This window comes from Sebastes umbrosus, chromosome 9 (assembly GCF_015220745.1).
Source record: "Sebastes umbrosus isolate fSebUmb1 chromosome 9, fSebUmb1.pri, whole genome shotgun sequence".
In the NCBI taxonomy this organism is placed as follows: Eukaryota; Metazoa; Chordata; class Actinopteri; order Perciformes; family Sebastidae; genus Sebastes; species Sebastes umbrosus.
In genome coordinates, this window is record NC_051277.1 from 8,329,935 (window position 1) to 8,345,470 (window position 15,536).

Sequence of the window (15,536 nt, forward strand, 5' to 3'; positions counted from 1 at the left end):
CTTACTCACTTCCTCTGTGTTCTGTTCTGACCTGAGTTTATCTGCACAGCCAGTCTTAGTCAAAATACTGTGTTGTTCTGTGCTCTGAACTGAGACATAATAAAGTGAAGGTTTGGTTCAAACCAGACTAAAACACACATTAGCAGGATGACTAAAGCTTTGCTGGTTAAAGAGATTTTAGGTTTGCTCTTTTGAGTTTGTCTACTCTCCGATTAAATCTATCTAACAAAAATGTGATCAACTCGTCACATATTTCTCATCAGCATCATCGTCTCCTTTGTGCACTACTAACTGATGCACCCTCTCTGTAGATATATGCTAGAGATTAAGAGTACAGGCGGTGAAATGTGTAGGTGTCAACGTACAATAGTCTGGGTCTAGTGCTCAGTAATCAACTTAAAGGAGATCAGCAGATCAGAAGAACCTGAGAAGATCTTCATGTTCCTGCAGCAGGATTGAACTCATTACCCTGCGTACGTGAGCGTCTGCATGTGTGTGTGTCTTCTGGTTGGTCACCAGCTACAGAACATCAACAGGTCAGAACAAAAAGCTCTGCATCTTTTAGTGCCAGCAAACGGAAACTGCTGCGACCGTGAAGACGACTTAACAAACATTTTGGATGATTGCATTCTCATTACGTTGGTGCAACGACTATGACGTTAAAGACTGAGAGAGAAAGATGACTCATGTGTGGCAACGCCTTTCTAGAGCGAATTTTTTGGAACAATTGGTGCTCTATTTAGAGATGACATTCATTATAACATTTACACTAATTGTAACCTACATCGACTAATAAAAATCCAGCTAATTAACAAAAGTAGACTGCTGGTATGTTGTCAGATTGCCTGTCAATACTTCTCAGCACCTTCTGAAATTTCCGTATTTATCAGGGGTGTAACGGTTCTGAAACAGGAAACCACAAAAGGGTCCACGTTGTGATGATTTTTGAAGTGTGAATGCAATTGCCAGAAGTAAAAAGTTAACGTTAGGGTGTAGGATACACCACAGCCCTGAGCTGAACTACTGAAAAAAGTGTTTTAAAATAATCAGAATTCATCATAAAAGTCCCAGAGAAACATGGATGGATGGATGGATATTGGCTGAAATTGGTTGGTACTAACTTAAGCACACGTCATATTTTGTTTTACAGGAAGAAAAGATGATTGGATTTTGATATAAAAATTTGAAGAAATTGATTTTTTGCATATATTGTTAAATAGGTGTACAATATGGCCGGGGATGCTATCTAAAAGGGTTAAAAGGGCATTTCATCTTGACTTCAAGTACAAGCACATTAAGTCTACGCCTGAAATGTGCTACATAAATACAATTTTTTTAGATTTTTGATTTGAACCTGTAAATGTAGGAAACCTCCTGACAAGATTCAAGATATATGAATACCACCACACAGTGATGGGATGTTATCACAACAACTCGTCCATGATACAACAAACAAAATCTGTGTAAATCAGAGAGAGAAAAGCAGCAGATATCACGCCATACAAATACCAAGTAACTGCAGCGTCCTGGTTTTTAAATCCAGTTTGGGACCTCCGTCACATGTCATAACCCTCTCTCAATATGTCACCCTCATTCTGAGGTGACCCAAGGAAAAAAAATCGAATTACCGGTCTTATCTAATAATATATAAAGTAGTAGTAGTGTCTCACCTGGCTGTGGGGCTTTCATCGGTGAGTGTATGTTGTGGTGAGTCAGAGGAGGCAAGACCCTCCTCTCCGTCCTGGGGCAGCTCTTCACATTCGGCCTCGCACTTCTCATCGTCCAACAGCTCCGTGATCTGAAGACATAAATACAAAGGACACAAAAGGTTACCACTAAAAATAAATAAGCATGTGAAGACATTATTAGTTATAGGACAAAAGGTTTACGGCCAGAGACTACCACAGTTATTACCTGAAATTGCTATTGTTTGTTTAACGGTTTCCTACGAGGTCAAATTTAAGTTACTTTATGTGATTTTAAGTGGGGAAAAAAGGCTTAGATAAAAATGTAATCTTTTTTTCTCTGCAGATACTCGCATGCCAAAAGTAAGTATACACTATTCTGGTTAAAAAATAAAAGTATGGGCGTTTTTTTCTTTCTTTTAATACTCGAGCTAAAGAGGATGTTTGATTAACACTGGATTAGGAGCAAATATTAGAAATGTAAGTGCCCTTCATTCACACTGACATTTAACAGCCTCGTGAGGAGGTTCAGTGAAGAGGATAATAGTATCTGTTCCAGGACTTCATTGAATTAAAAGAGTAGATTATGTTCACACAGACAAAAGGTCCTAGTAAAGATTTATTTAAATATTTTGGTACCAAAGTTGTCTCATCCAGCAGATGTACACCGACAACATCTTCGCAGAGTAGAAAGGACGTTGTAAATTGATTCTGACCCTCTTCACCATGCTATGCAAAGATCATATTAATAAAATGTCCCTCCTCATGTTTATTTAGTTTAGTTGTGACTTTTCCGAGATTCAAGATTCAAAGAAAGGTGTTAATAGTCTGTGTTCACATTGTGTGTGTGTGTGTGTGTGTGTGTGTGTGCATGACAGGAACAAGAAATTACAGTTTGTTACGTAAGTCATCTAAATATAGACAAAGCTAATGAGTAACTCACCACAGATACAGATGGAGGTTAGCAGCAGAGGTAAAACTGAATATTAAAATAAAACATTTTCTTAGAAGGAGCGGGAGGGAGTGTGCATGAAAGAGCAGAGGGAGGGAAGGTTGGAGGGTTTAAAGGAGGGTTAAGTGATATATCACTTTCATGTTGACTTTGCAATGTACCCGCACGTGATACCTTATAAATAACATGATAGTGGGCCCGCCATGACACACTATCAAAACTACTTTACTGCTCGACATAAAATGAAAACTTTACAAGAAGTTTTCATGACTAAATTACCCTACAACAAGTGTCTATTGCTTTTTGAATCTACAGTAACTGTGTTGCGAGGAGTCAAGAAGATGAAAGAAACAAGAAGTGTTGATGGAAATTAGGGCTTTCAATCGATAATATTAAAAAATATGTAATCCATATACTCGCAAATTTTTTATCTGTTCAAAATGTACCTTTAAAAGGGAGATTTGTCAAGTATTTAATACTCTTATCAACATGGGAGTGGGCAAATATGATTGCTTTATGCAAATGCAGAGGTCAAGGGAACCCTTTGAAAATGTCCGTGACAGTTTTTCTCGCCAAAATTTAGCGTAATTTTGGAGCGTTATTTAGCCTACTTTACAACAAGCTAGTATGACACGGTTGGTACCAACTGTTTTAAAACTGAGCCCGCTATAACCTCAGAAAGATCGATTGTGTTGATGCGTTAAAGAAATTAGTGGCTTTAAAACAAATTTGCGTTCACACGTTATTATCGTGTTAACTTTGACAGCCCTTATGGAAATAAATGCAGCATTTGAAGCACTTTTTAAAAAGATGGTGTGAAACCGGAACAGTTACTCTTTCCTTGCAACCGAGGTTAAAACCTCCATATATCTAGTGAAATAATGCAACTTTTTAATGTAAATTTAACACAATGTATATTGCAAAAACTTTATTTTCCAGTATAGTTCAGTGCTGATTTAATGGCAGAGGTCAATGCAACAGATAGAGTGACGAGGACGGGAGGGAGTGATAGATGCCAGAATGTAATGAATCTGATGGTAAACAGGAGAAGGAGGAGGGAGGGAGAGGAGATGTAGATGCTGGTGAGAGAAGAAGAGGGTAGTAAATATGTAGACAGAAATAACTCCTCATAATACAGACAAGAACAAGATGCAAACAGAAATCCTTGGGCATTAGTTTACCAATGATAAATAGCTCCACAACATAATATTTATTCTGTAATAACATCAACTGGTATACAACACAAGATGTACCCTGGGCACAAAATATTTTTCATGTGCTGTTTAGCGTCAGTTTAAAACTTAACATGGGAAAAACCCTGTGCGCAACGTGGGTTAAAAGGTCATGAACCAGATTCGTCACCATGAGACTATCACTCCGTTTGTCCCCGGCTCTTGTCTCTTTTCTCTTTCTTCCTCGGCCTCTCTCCTCCACTCCTCTCAACAGCAAACCCCATCTGCTGCTGTCACTGTGCCGTTGCTACGGCAACACCTCTGTTCCGAGAGCTCCGATTGGCTGTCGGGAATTCTTGCATCGTCACATTGTGCAGATTATGGAGGATGACTCACAAGACTCCTCTAAGTGTGTGTGTGTGTGTGTGTGTGTGTGTGTGTGTGTGTGTGTGTGTGTGATTAGGTAAAGAAATCGTATTCAACTTAGCAAGTGAAAATGTGCAGAGCAGCGCTGTGATGTGCATCTTTATGTAAAGATGTCTGTAAAAATGTTAACTAAGTGGTATGAAAAGCTGAGAAATAAGGATTTATCACTACAACCTCTCACTCCACATTACACAACCCTTTTGCATCTATTGTGTGCTGTGTGTATATATGACTTAGTATTTTGTGCCAATTGCAGTTAAATATCTCCACTTATGTTGGGGAAATCTCCCTGTAATTCATTTGTCATCCCCCATCAGATTACGTTGATGAATGTCAGACGTAAACTGGGCTGTCGTAGGAACACTAATAGGCACTAATAAACTCAAATTCAAGATATCTTTAATCTTAATTATGACTAGACAGAACTACATTAAAGATGTCTTGAATTTGAGTTTTGACTAGTCATAATTTAAATGTAGATATCTATCTATCTCTTGACTTGTCATAAATGCATTGGAAGTATCTTAAATGTAAATCATGTAACTCTTTAATTGTTAAAAGGGCTTGCCATAATCATGGACATCATAATAATCACTACCTGCCGCTGCACCATTAAACACACCATGTGTGGGTGATGAAGGACTGTCATTAAAAACGTCTGATGAGAACGACTTAAATAAACACCTGACAACAAATACAGATTAAGGCTTATATTGTGGACATCATAAATATGCCACCCTCACAACTAATACACAAAAACAATGGTTAAAATAAAATCATCATGGTTCACATGGACTAGTTGTTTTAGACGAGTATCATATAACAGCAACATTCCTGGTTCAATTCTTTTTAAAAAAAAAGTAAAGAATAAATACAAAAGTGTGTTATCTAGATGAGGCTAAGAGACAAACAGTTGGGAATAACATCATCTCCAATAAATCAAACTAAAAAAATAATATAAAAGACATTAAACAAACAGCTTCCTGTTATCATCATTCAGATAGGAATACTTTCTTTCTGATTTCAAGGGCAGAATAAAAATGTTCCGGATCGTGGGACATCAGGACCTTGATTGAAAGTCTGATCTACATCATCATCATGTAAAATTAATTCAAAGCTATTCACCAGTAATATGAATGGACGATGCGGTGAATGTAACCTTGGATTATACACCATCTACCCAGAGCATATTCTATCACGGCCGCTGATCTGTGATACGGAAAAAAATGAGTGTGGATATCACCTTAAATATAGATATCCCCTTGTGTATGCTCATTAAAATGCAGGAGTTGACATAATGAACAACTAAACTTGGATGTATAACCGTCCCCTGAGCTACAGGTGTTCATTCAAATGGTGTGAATATGACCGAGATCCTGCTGAGTTAGTTGTCAGAGAGACTCTGAGGATAAAAGTTGTTGAGTCGCCTGTCAGGATGACCTGGAATGGTCATTCATAGAGCTGAAAATATTATTTAAGACTGTTCTAAAACTCACAAATCAGAGTTTAAATAAAATAAGTTGCTGTGTGGTTTCTGTGTATTATGAAGGCTTTTTGATACAAGAGTACATCTGTGTATGGAGCGCGTGTTCAAGTGGGTGAAAAGACGAGGCAGAGAGCGCCCTGGAACAAAAGGTCTCAGCCTTGGCGCCGCTTTAGCGGCCCGGTCCAGCGTTTCGGGATGGAAAACGGAGAAAACAACAAGCCTCACTGACATCATTAGTTGAACTGTTAGTGGGCCAAGAACACAGAACAAAGACAAGTGACTGGGACTGACATTACAAGTCTCAAACTGTGGTCTGCAAGGCTCCTTTGTATGCCCTCTTCATTCCGAGGTTGGATTGGTAAACATCAATTCAGTCAATGCATTGTACCTCTATACAAAATGTGCAGGTTGCTGGAGTTTCACAACTTTCACCATGTTTGATACTGAGAAAAAACATCAAGAAGACAAACAGCTTTTTCTTCTTTAGAAAACTTTAAGTTGTTTTTAGATTCATCCAAAAGAGTGCTGCAGGAATGAGTCCCAAAACCTAGAAATGAGTTAGCATTTTTGCACTTCATAAGGTTAACACAAGCTTAATAGATTTTAACGTTTTGTTCTACAACATAAAATACATCAATAAATACCAGTTCAAATAATAATGCAAATTTGATCACAAAAAAAAAACTGGTGTTCATTTGTGAATGGAAAAATCCCATTGGCTTTTTGTCGAGGGAATGCTAACTTCCTGTTGGCCTACAAAAATACATACTCCCTGCAGCACTCTATTGTGGATGATTTCAACCATCCATGTGAAAATGTAATATTTATGGATTTTTTTCGTTCATTTTTTGAATGCAATAGCTGCTAGATTCTTTTCCCTTTTTCAAAGAAAACTGTGCATAGGAAGGATCTGAGTGTTTGGAATATTCACGAGTTTTGCATGTAGAAGTGCAGGCTTTCATTTTTTATTTCCTTTGTTGTTTACACTAGAAAAACAATGTGTCAGCCTTGGCCTTTGTTATGTGGCCCAGTTCTGTGCACAAGGGAGGAAATACTGAAGAAGCAATGCAGTCACTACCAGTTTTACAATTTAATCACAGTGATTAATATGTTTATTTGTTCACTGACGGACGCGATCTGGGAAATGTGCTGGCTGATGCAGAGAAGCTGACCTACTGTTGTCAGTTTGGTTGTCAGCCATTCAGTCAACCAGCCTGTGCACCCGCCCATTACTGACAATCATATCAGATGATTGACGTCTCAATAATCTAAATCACTACCTGCCCTGCTGCACTATTAATCACACTATGTGTGGGCGATGAAGGAAATGTCGCTAAAAATGGCGGGATAGAACTACTTATTAATCTGAAATAAACACCTGACAACAAATACAGATTAAAAGCCGTTTTTTCACCACTGTTGTGCGAAAATGTGGCGCGGGAATGCGGAAAATCTGCATGCAAATTTGCTGCATTGACAACTATGCTCACCGGGTCTGGTGCGAAGTATTCTCATTGCTGTGTTGTACTTTTGCAAAGAGTTTCCTCCTAAATAGTGCCGTGTCTACGCCACACAACAAAAACCTATCCAGACAGAAAATGTCTAAGAAGCTAACGTTAACTACACAATACATAAACTAATCGGACCCCAAATGTGATGCTAACACTACCACCATATAACGTTAGCAAGTGCATATCAGCTACACTACCATGCAGCTGCTGTCCTTTATTTGGTTGTTGAGGTAGTTGTTTGTCGTACATTATTGGGTGTTGGGACAGGGACTGCCTCTTGTTATTCCTAAACACCAATAGTCCCGAAAAATGTCTCATTGGACTGTAAAGAGCCCATTTGACCGACAGTCTGTTACCCCAAAAATAAACGGCCATTGTTCCAACGCACCGAAAATACAAACTCTCCATGCAAAAACAGAAGCACATGGCTAATTATTATTCTAATTATGCAGAATGACAACGATCAGTTGGAAGAAAGGATGTCATTGGTCAAATGTATATTTCCACAGGCGGAAACCCATTGAAATCGAGGTCTGTCCGAATATTTTCCCCTCGCACAAATGTTCCTCGGGGGTGTGCAAGCATTCATAAGAACCCACAAAATCATTTTTTATACATTTCTGTGCGAGTTTTTCGAACAAAAATCCCTGCTCGGTGTGAAATGGCTTTAAGGCTTAAATCACATAAATGAATAAGTACACAGATGCACATCAGAGAGAGAGAGAATAATCTGCTCATATATTTAAGCTTGAGAGGACATCAAACAGCGAGCCCTCCAAATTAGGAGTGTTTAAAACAAACATTTTAGCATTCAAGTGGCAGAAATTGAGCACTATAAAACTGTTCAATTTCTCCTCTCAGTGTGCTCGTTCACTCTTGTGTGACTGCACTGTTTACTTCCAGCAGTACCACTGGAGATGCGTCCTCTGGCCTAACGTTCCTGCAGTGAGTGGGCTGTGTGATCTCTCTCTCTCTCATCCTTACCTCCAAATGTGTTAGAAACTGATTTACAGACGTTCATATTCTCTCCGACCACTCAAAGTAAATAAATCAACAGTGCGGCTGTGTATCTCTAAACACTCCATGTGAGATAAAATGTGTGAATGTGTGTAGGTGTGTGTGTTCATACTACATGTCCCCCTTACAGAGATATTATACAGCTCCCTCCGTGTCCAACTAGGCCGTCACCTCCTCCTCCTCTACAAGTAACTCCATGTTCCAACTTTAACAGGTTATTGCTCAACAGCTTATCACTGTGTCACAGGATCATATAAGTGTTTCAACCTATATAGGTTGTTTCCTGCAGCTGAACGTTATGACAAACTCTGGTGTTTATAACATTACTCAACGGCTATACATTCACTGTGGCATCTCAGACATGGCTCAGCTCCAGAAGCACTTGACTCAGTTGGCAGAGGCAAAGTAACAGGATGCATATATATCTGCTTAGGTTACACTAACAGACCTGGAAAAATAAGGCCGCCATTAAGACTGATTAATTAAGTAGACAGACAGTCTGTCCAACACTGTGTCAGCAGGCTGGAGAAGTTCCCACTAAAGTTAAAGTTCCTTACGGCTTTATTCAGGCATGACAGGATCTTTGAATTTGCATGAAGAGTTTTCTCAGTTTTCTCACACTGTTTTTGCATCACTGATGGATTTAAAAAAACAAACTTATTTTACCGTTACAGCCTTAATTAATGGCCATTGTGAGCACGAGGGACACTAGCAGTCCCATTCTCACAATAAATATCCTATTAAATTTCAGTTTTATCATTTGTTTAGAGAATTATACCCATTTTCTCAATGGCCAGCAATTCACAAGAATAGAATAACAAGAAGTTGGGACTTGTTTAATTGCTCACATGCTGCCTGTAAAACATTTTGCTGGATATTCATAGTATTATTCATGCAGTGGGAAAATATAAGGAGGTGTGCTGTAGAGCTGTAACGATTAGTCGACTGATCGATTAGTCGTTCAACAAAAACTAATTGTCAACTCTTTCGATAAGCAATTAATCGTTAAAGTATTTTTTCATGCAAAAATGGCAGAAAATGCTGTTTTCAGCCTCTCTAATATGGAGATTTCCTGCTTTTCTCTGTTTTATATCATATTAAATTGAATATCTTTGGGTTTTGGACTGACAAAACAAGACATTTAAAGATATCACCTTAGACTTTGAGAAACTGGGATGGACATTTTCCCTATTTTCTATAGGCCGATTAGAACGATTAATCTCGAAAACAATCTTTAGTTGCAGCCCCAGTGTGCTGCTTTGATTATGATTGTATTAGTGTTTTCTTTTCCTTTTTCCACCCATCTCGTAATGTGCAAGTTTTGTCTTGTGCTTCTGTGGCCTTTACGTCAATGCAACGGCTATTAGATCACAGATTAGTCAGATTACCGTTGTGATTTCCACATCAAAGTGACTCTGGGTCTTATTCTGACGTGTAAAACTGCCATCATGTCGAGGGCTGAGATTCAGTGGCCAAATTAAATCAACCCCACAAGCCACATTTTTTCTACAGCAAAGCCAACAGTAACACAGAGATACTAGCTTATTGAGATGGGACAGGCTGCTCACTTTTCATATTTCACTACACACTGTTTCTGCCGTTGCTCAATATCCAAGAGGTATGAGTCAGAACAGAGCCGCTGTTACTTTCTGATGCCACAGGATGCAATGTGGTTGTGGTTTATAATATGACTTGTATGTTTCCTGCGTTGTGTGCAAGAAAACATGTGCTGCTGAAGAATCACAATTCACCCTCCAACAGTCCAGCTATTGTGCAAAGCTAAAGCCAAAAATGCTACAGGCTATCTCAGGACTGAACGCACAAATATGATGTCATTTTATATTCATATATGATACAAATAAGTGAGTTTATCGTTATTTCTCCCTACATTGTCCAGATACCCTGGCACAAAAAGCTTCTTCAAACACTGAATCAAAACAAATACACCCACTGGTATCATCATAGCAACAACAAGCCTCGGCACAGCTTCGCTCGCACCTAAACAATAATTCAACTGACTCCCAGTTTTGCCAACAAACACGCCAAAATCCAGTTTGGCTCTTCTCATTGTAAGATCCTCATTGAGTTTCAAAGTTATGCCCAAACATGCCATGACACAACAAACTGTCTTCTTCTCTCCCTCCATGAATCATGTGCTTCTACCCTTCGTCTTTTATAATGTCCCTCCATTTCTTAAAATTGGCATTGTCCATCATTTCTGTAGTTTATTTGAATGGTTCTCTTTGGAAGCACATGAGTCTCTTGTGTGAAAGCAGGTGTGTGTGTGTGTGTGTGTGTGTGTGTGTGTGGGATATAATCCCCTTCATGAGAGCCGTCCCCAGTGTAGTGCAGGGGCTGGAGGTGCGAGTTGCATGGTTACATCATCATCGCCAGCTTCTTTTCTTATCCTTCCCCTCCCTCGCCATCTCTCCCTCCCTTCGTTTCTTGCTTCCTCTACTCTTTCTGCACTCTCGCCATTTCTCCCCCATCTTCCTGGCTGCTTGTTCTCCCTCTACCTCTCTAAACCACCCACTTTTTTGCCCTCTGTGTTACATAAGACAAACGGATCAGCGCGCGGACGATTTGTCCTTACAGATTTATTTTCTCACTGTCTCTGCTGCTCTTTCTCTCATTCTGTCTATTAGTAATGTTATATTCTTTATTTCTCATTCATCTGACACGCCATGCAATTAAAAACCATCAAAGTTAAAGAAACTGAATTTGTAACATAAAAATTTAATTCAGAGAGTTGCATGGAAGAAATTGCTATGGGTGTAAATCAAGAGTTTCATCACGATACGATATTATATCGATTCTTTGGACAATTATACAATATTTGCTGATATCACAAAGTCTGTCACGATGCGATTTTGATTTTATTCAATTCAGGGGCCTGTGATTAATATGAGATGATATCATATATCCATTTAAATATTTCTGTCAAAATGAACGCAATAATAAAACATTAACACAAATTCGTTTTAGCGCCACTAATTTCGATAACGCATTAATGCAACTTGCAATTTTGAGGTTGTAGCGGGATCAGTTTTAAAGATGGACTGAAGATCATATGAAACTAGAAAACCCAATGAATCCATTGAGGGTTTCTAGATAATATTTGCAATTGTTTTGTGTTGTTAATTGATTTTAAATAATAAATACATACATTTGCTTAAAGCAATCATATTTGCCAACTCCCATGTTGATTGAAGAGTATTAAATACTTATTAATTTGAGATTAATCGATTGACAGCCCTACATTTAACACAATCAGTTACTATTGTGACTATCAATTTAATTCAAATATTCCAACATTGTCACGTTACATTTTTATCAACTCACAAAAAGCAACTAAAATATGATTTGACATTTTTATTACGGAGCTCTTCCGGACATTTTAATAAAAAGAATAAATCGTTGATCATTGAATCGATATATGGATCCAGATCGATGTATCGGTACACCCCTAGAAATTTCTACTTTCTTTTACAAGTCAGACCTTTTGTAAGAGCTTAGATTTTTTTTCTTGAATAAGGGAAGGATATGATTATGATGACTCCAACGAGTCAAGATTACAAGGCAGCAAAATTGCAGCCAAGTTTCCTACAGCAGTGCAAAGACATTAGTTAAGAAAACACTAAAATAGAGAAACTACAAGAAAGTAGAAATAAAAAAAAGAGAGAATCAGTGAATGAAGAAGGAAGGAAACTAAAAACTAAAGCAGGTAGCTAATAGTAACTGAAGAGGTGACCTACTGTAGATGCCGTAGCTGTTGTTTCTCTCATGGCCAGACCTTGACAATGACTGCTTGCAGCCTTTGACTTCAACATTTAAAACGTGTCGCTGCTGTGTTGCAGGAAGTACTCTTAGATGGTAACATGAGATACTGATCAAGAGTAATTGTGTTTGTATTCATGTTATCATAATACCACAATGAAATTAAGCCACTGTAAAATGAAATGTTAACTATGTCTTTCTGTGTGCTGTTGGCCCAGATGTGACGCTGTGTTGCTGTGCAACGGGGGAAATGCCTTTGAGTTTCTGTCTGTGTGTTCTATGTAAGACAACGAATGGTCGTATAGTTCAACACAGTCCAACAGCTGAGGAGAAAATGTTTGGCTTACGCTCATTAAACCACACTTATCACACCTCAGCGTCTATTCAGTGCCCTGCGTACATTATTAGTGTGTGCGTATGTGGGTGTGGGTGGGTGGGGTTCTTCTGAAAAGTATTGGGTAGAACTTTGTGTTCAGTAATTCAGTATGTAATGTACAACAATAGCTAGAGGAAATGAGAACTTATGATCTTACGCAACACAAGTTCTGTCGGATCTACGGCAGCTTATTAATAATTCTCACCGACTACATTTACGTGCACAAAATATTCTGTTTTTTTCCCTTATTCCGAAAGAGACAATATTCCTACTAAGCCGGTAGGTGTGTGATGGCATACCGACATTTGAATCTTTCACATTTCATAGAAGGATTTCTCTGTTTTTCTCAGTTGACAGTGTGTCAACCCAGAAAGAATTTCACCCCTGACCCGGGCCGAGTTAAATGCCACAATCTGCCGTCTCAGTGCCATTAAAGAGGAAGAAAAAAAGAACAAGAGGAGAAGACAAAGAGCATTTTTATCTGTAAGTGGACTATTATTTCAGAAATGTTGACAGTTAATTATTCTGGGCATGAATCATGCAAACAGTAGATCTATACACCCACTATATAAGGGGAAAAGAATAACTACAAAGACCCCTTTGGTTGAAGGGATGGTTGAGCAAAAATAGATAAAACATACTTTATGTATCCCTGATGGGAAACCAGTACAGCAGGAGGGGAAGATATAGGAAAACCTCTCTGTGATTTCTGATCAAATGTTTCTCTACGACAGCTTAAACAACATTAACATCTTCTTCATCATCCACATACTGGCACACTGGGAGGTATCGCTAATGAGCATATGCATGAAATGTGAAAGTGTGCCATGTTTACTATTTCTGTATTACCAGATATACAAGCGGACACTGAAAGAGAATAAAAAAGTGATGAAGAGGAAGAAGTTAGAAAACAAAGGTCACGGTCAGTACCTGTTCATTGATGGAGCTGTAGTCGTTGGTGGTGGAGACGTCATCTTCCTCCGAGTCAAACAGGCCGTCTTGGTTGTCCAACAGCTCTGCCAGAACCCTGCTGACGGACTCCTGGTCTCTGAGGTCCTCTCCTTCTGTTGACAGACTGTAAACACAAGACGGGAGAGGAGTGTGTTGAGTTGGTTGGTACATTGCTTCCCATGGGATGTTATTACAATAACTGAATAAATGCATGTGTAAGTGCCTCTGTGTGTACGCACAGTGTTTATGCTAAATGCAGTACCTGTGAGGGTTTCTGGACAATATTTGCCATTGTTTTGTGTTGTTAATTGATTTCCAATAATAAATATATACATACATTTGTGTGAAGCAAGTGTATTTACCCACTCCCATATTGTCTGACAGCCCTAATATTTTCACATGTGGACTCCTCTTTTATCAGAGAGAAACGAAGGGAGCATGGCCACGCCTAGATCCTGTTCTCATGTTCCCTCTTTCTGACAATTTGATGATATGGGCCAATTGGCACTGGATGATTTTACTCCCAGTAAATATTTCTAAACAGATAACTTTACGGTTTTAGGTACAGTTAAAGGTACAGTGTGCAGGATTTGGCGGCATCTGTGGTGCGGTTGCAGATTGCAACCAACTGAGTACCCCTCCGCTCACTCCTCCCTTTCCAAGACTGTGGTAACGTGAGCCAACGAGTGTAAAACTGTGGTAACGCTGTTGGCCTCGCTCAGAGGCCATCCTTATCATAATAACACTACTTTAGGAAGTCAGACGGCGGTTGGCGGTTCCACAGTTTTGCACTCTGCAGCTCACGTTACCACAGTTTCACAAGCGTGTCAGAAAACTACAGTGGCCTTCAGGTAATGGAAAAACATGAAAGGCTAGAGCCAGTGTGGGTTTGTCTCTTCTGGGCTACTGTAGAAACATGGCGGAGCAACACAACGATTCTTAGTTTCAGGTGCTTATACACTAATGAAAACAGTTATGAATGTTATATTCCATTTCTGCTAATAGATCCCCTGAAATGCTACAACTGTACCTTTAAATACATACTATACTGGCATATCCACCCCATCTACTGCTCTGGGCGCAGTAGGATGGATGCAATAAAAGAAAAAAGAAAAAGCAGTATAACCTGTCTGGATCTTAGTAACACCTTTAAGTAAACACTTGTCAGGTGGAAAAACACTTTAATGGCCTTAGCTCACAGTATCTGACAGGTCAGATTATTTTGCAAAGGTACAATGATTGTGTTAAATAGCCCTATAGAGGCATCTTACTGGAAGATGTCTGGTCCGAAGACAGCGGCCAACGTCCCGATGTTCCAGCTCTCCTGCTGAAGGGAAGCCACGCTGGCTAGGAAGCGACACAGGAAGCGCAGCAGCCCGTAGTTCAGCTGGGGAAGCTGCTGCAGCAGGTACTTCAGGTTTCTACACAGATCCTCCTCATTGCTGTAATCTGGGGATGTTTAAGAGTAGAATAGCGGTTAATGATTAAATGTTCATTACAGTCATCATATCTTACTTACTGTAATTGCTTTTACTGGAAAAAGCAGTTTATAATCATCATTAGAACTTGTACGCTTTATACACGATGCACTCAATGTTGCTACAACGCTCGTTTTCTTTACTGTATTTGGACATACTGTGGAGTGAATTATGGGTTATCAAGTCCTTCATGTTCCTTCACAGTTGACCTTAAAATTCCTCACTCACACAAATATGCAGACACAGATAAGATTAATGTACAATCCTCTGGGAGAGGTGAAATGAGGTGAAACAGAAGGTGGCATTAGGGAGGAAAATGTAATGGCAGTGCCAGGATTATAGAACATAAAAGAAAAGAGAAATAAATGACAACGACATGGAGAGTCCCTGCAAACTCCCCCCACTGCTGTAATCTGCAAGACAGCAACAGGAACAACCATCATCATGACAAGAGGATTAGAATAGATTATCTGTGATAGAAACAGGACAGGGACAGAAACGGAAACAGAGCAAATGTGGAAGTGGGAGATTTGTGGAGATTTGTCCATTAAACATGTATTGCTCCACCTCTCCATTGTTGCTAGATTGGTCTGACTTTGGTTAATATCATAAATGATGTATAGTAATGATTAAACCTGGCTGTTAATTAGGTTATGAAGTGTTTCTTAAAAAAATAACAAATAATATGTGTGCATGTATTTGCAT

General features: G+C 39.0%; 1 protein-coding gene across 6 annotated transcripts in view; it reads right to left on the reverse strand.

The window, feature by feature from the left end:
- fam13b (family with sequence similarity 13 member B) overlaps window positions 1-15,536 on the reverse strand; it is an 81,289-nt gene that overhangs the window by 33,342 nt on the left and 32,411 nt on the right. For all 6 annotated transcript variants that reach the window (XM_037779949.1, XM_037779950.1, XM_037779951.1 and 3 more), the window contains 3 exons: window positions 14,625-14,802; window positions 13,333-13,477; window positions 1,671-1,798 (listed from right to left, as the gene is read on the reverse strand). In XM_037779949.1, the coding sequence (XP_037635877.1) occupies window positions 1,671-1,798; window positions 13,333-13,477; window positions 14,625-14,802 (451 nt within the window). The remainder of the gene's footprint in view (window positions 1-1,670; window positions 1,799-13,332; window positions 13,478-14,624; window positions 14,803-15,536) is intronic.